This window comes from Egretta garzetta, unplaced genomic scaffold, assembly GCF_000687185.1.
Source record: "Egretta garzetta isolate BGI_Z169 unplaced genomic scaffold, ASM68718v1 scaffold209, whole genome shotgun sequence".
NCBI lineage: Eukaryota > Metazoa > Chordata > Aves > Pelecaniformes > Ardeidae > Egretta > Egretta garzetta.
In genome coordinates, this window is record NW_009260839.1 from 1,779,658 (window position 1) to 1,780,718 (window position 1,061).

A 1,061-nucleotide genomic window follows, 5' to 3' on the forward strand; every position below is an offset into this window, starting at 1 on the left:
TTTTAAATAATGCATTTCCTTCTTCCCCTTTAATTTTTTTTTTTTTTTTTGGCAAGGAAATTTGCTCCATCTCCAGCAGCAACCACTGCTCCTTTTGATGTTGTGGTACGCCGTGCGCATGCGCTTCACATTAGAATTACTGCACTGGCCAGAATAAGTTGGATCTCTTCTTCTCTTCACTGAAACCCTAAATCATATCAAAAGCTAAAGGGATGCTGAGAGTCCGGAAAAAGGGTTACTTTGGGATTTGGTCATTCCCTTTAATAATAGCCGTGGTGTGTGCACAGAGGTAAGTGAAGTTATCTCTTTTGCTTTACTTTGAATTGCACTGCATGCTGCTGCTGGGAGGAATGTACAGCTGGGGTCTGAGAAATAAGAGCTGATATGGCATTATTCTTTTTTTTTTCCTTTAGTGTCAATGACCCTAGTAATATGTCACTGGTAAAAGAGACCGTGGATAGACTGCTGAAGGGCTATGACATTCGCTTGAGGCCAGATTTCGGAGGTAATTTGACTGCTTTTGAATAAGAGAGGTTACATACCCCGGCTGTGTACCTTAGGTGTGTGTGGGTTTTAAACGTGTTGAGGGTGCTGTTGCTTTGGGGGGGGGAGTGTGTGTGTTGCCATTTTCTCAAGCTGATCCAAAGTTAAGCCTATTGTCACTCAATTTTCTTAGCTCAGGATGCTCTTAATGCGATCACTTAAAGCTCTTGTGTATTTGTAATCGGTCCCTCATTTTGTGAGCGTGCTGATACTTTATTAACCTGTAATTAAACCCTTGTTTAACTGGTTTTATCGAGATGCAAATCTCCTAAGTTTACCCAACGTTTGCTCCTCTCAGCCTAATGTGCCTGTGATCACAGTTACTATTTTTGAGTACAAGATGTGCTGTTAACTGATACAAAAATGTCATTTAACCCCCTGCGTGCTTCTACTTCGAACTAGTTTGCTGATTTCGGACGTGTTCGCTGCGGGTGTCCCCTTGTCCCCCATCCCCCCTTCGGGGGTCGCTGGCCGCCGTCCCCTGGGCTGCTCCTCACGCCCGAGCGCGGGGCTGAGGG

The 1,061-nt window shown here is 44.7% G+C and overlaps 1 protein-coding gene across 3 annotated transcripts in view; it reads left to right on the forward strand.

Moving 5' to 3' along the window:
* The first annotated feature begins 212 nt into the window (after positions 1–212).
* The window catches only part of GABRB2 (gamma-aminobutyric acid type A receptor subunit beta2), a 163,880-nt gene continuing 163,031 nt past the window's right edge, over positions 213–1,061 (forward strand). For all 3 annotated transcript variants that reach the window (XM_009647070.2, XM_009647069.2, XM_009647071.2), the window contains exons 1-2: positions 213–289; positions 414–505. In XM_009647070.2, coding sequence (XP_009645365.1) covers positions 213–289; positions 414–505 — 169 coding nt within the window. The remainder of the gene's footprint in view (positions 290–413; positions 506–1,061) is intronic.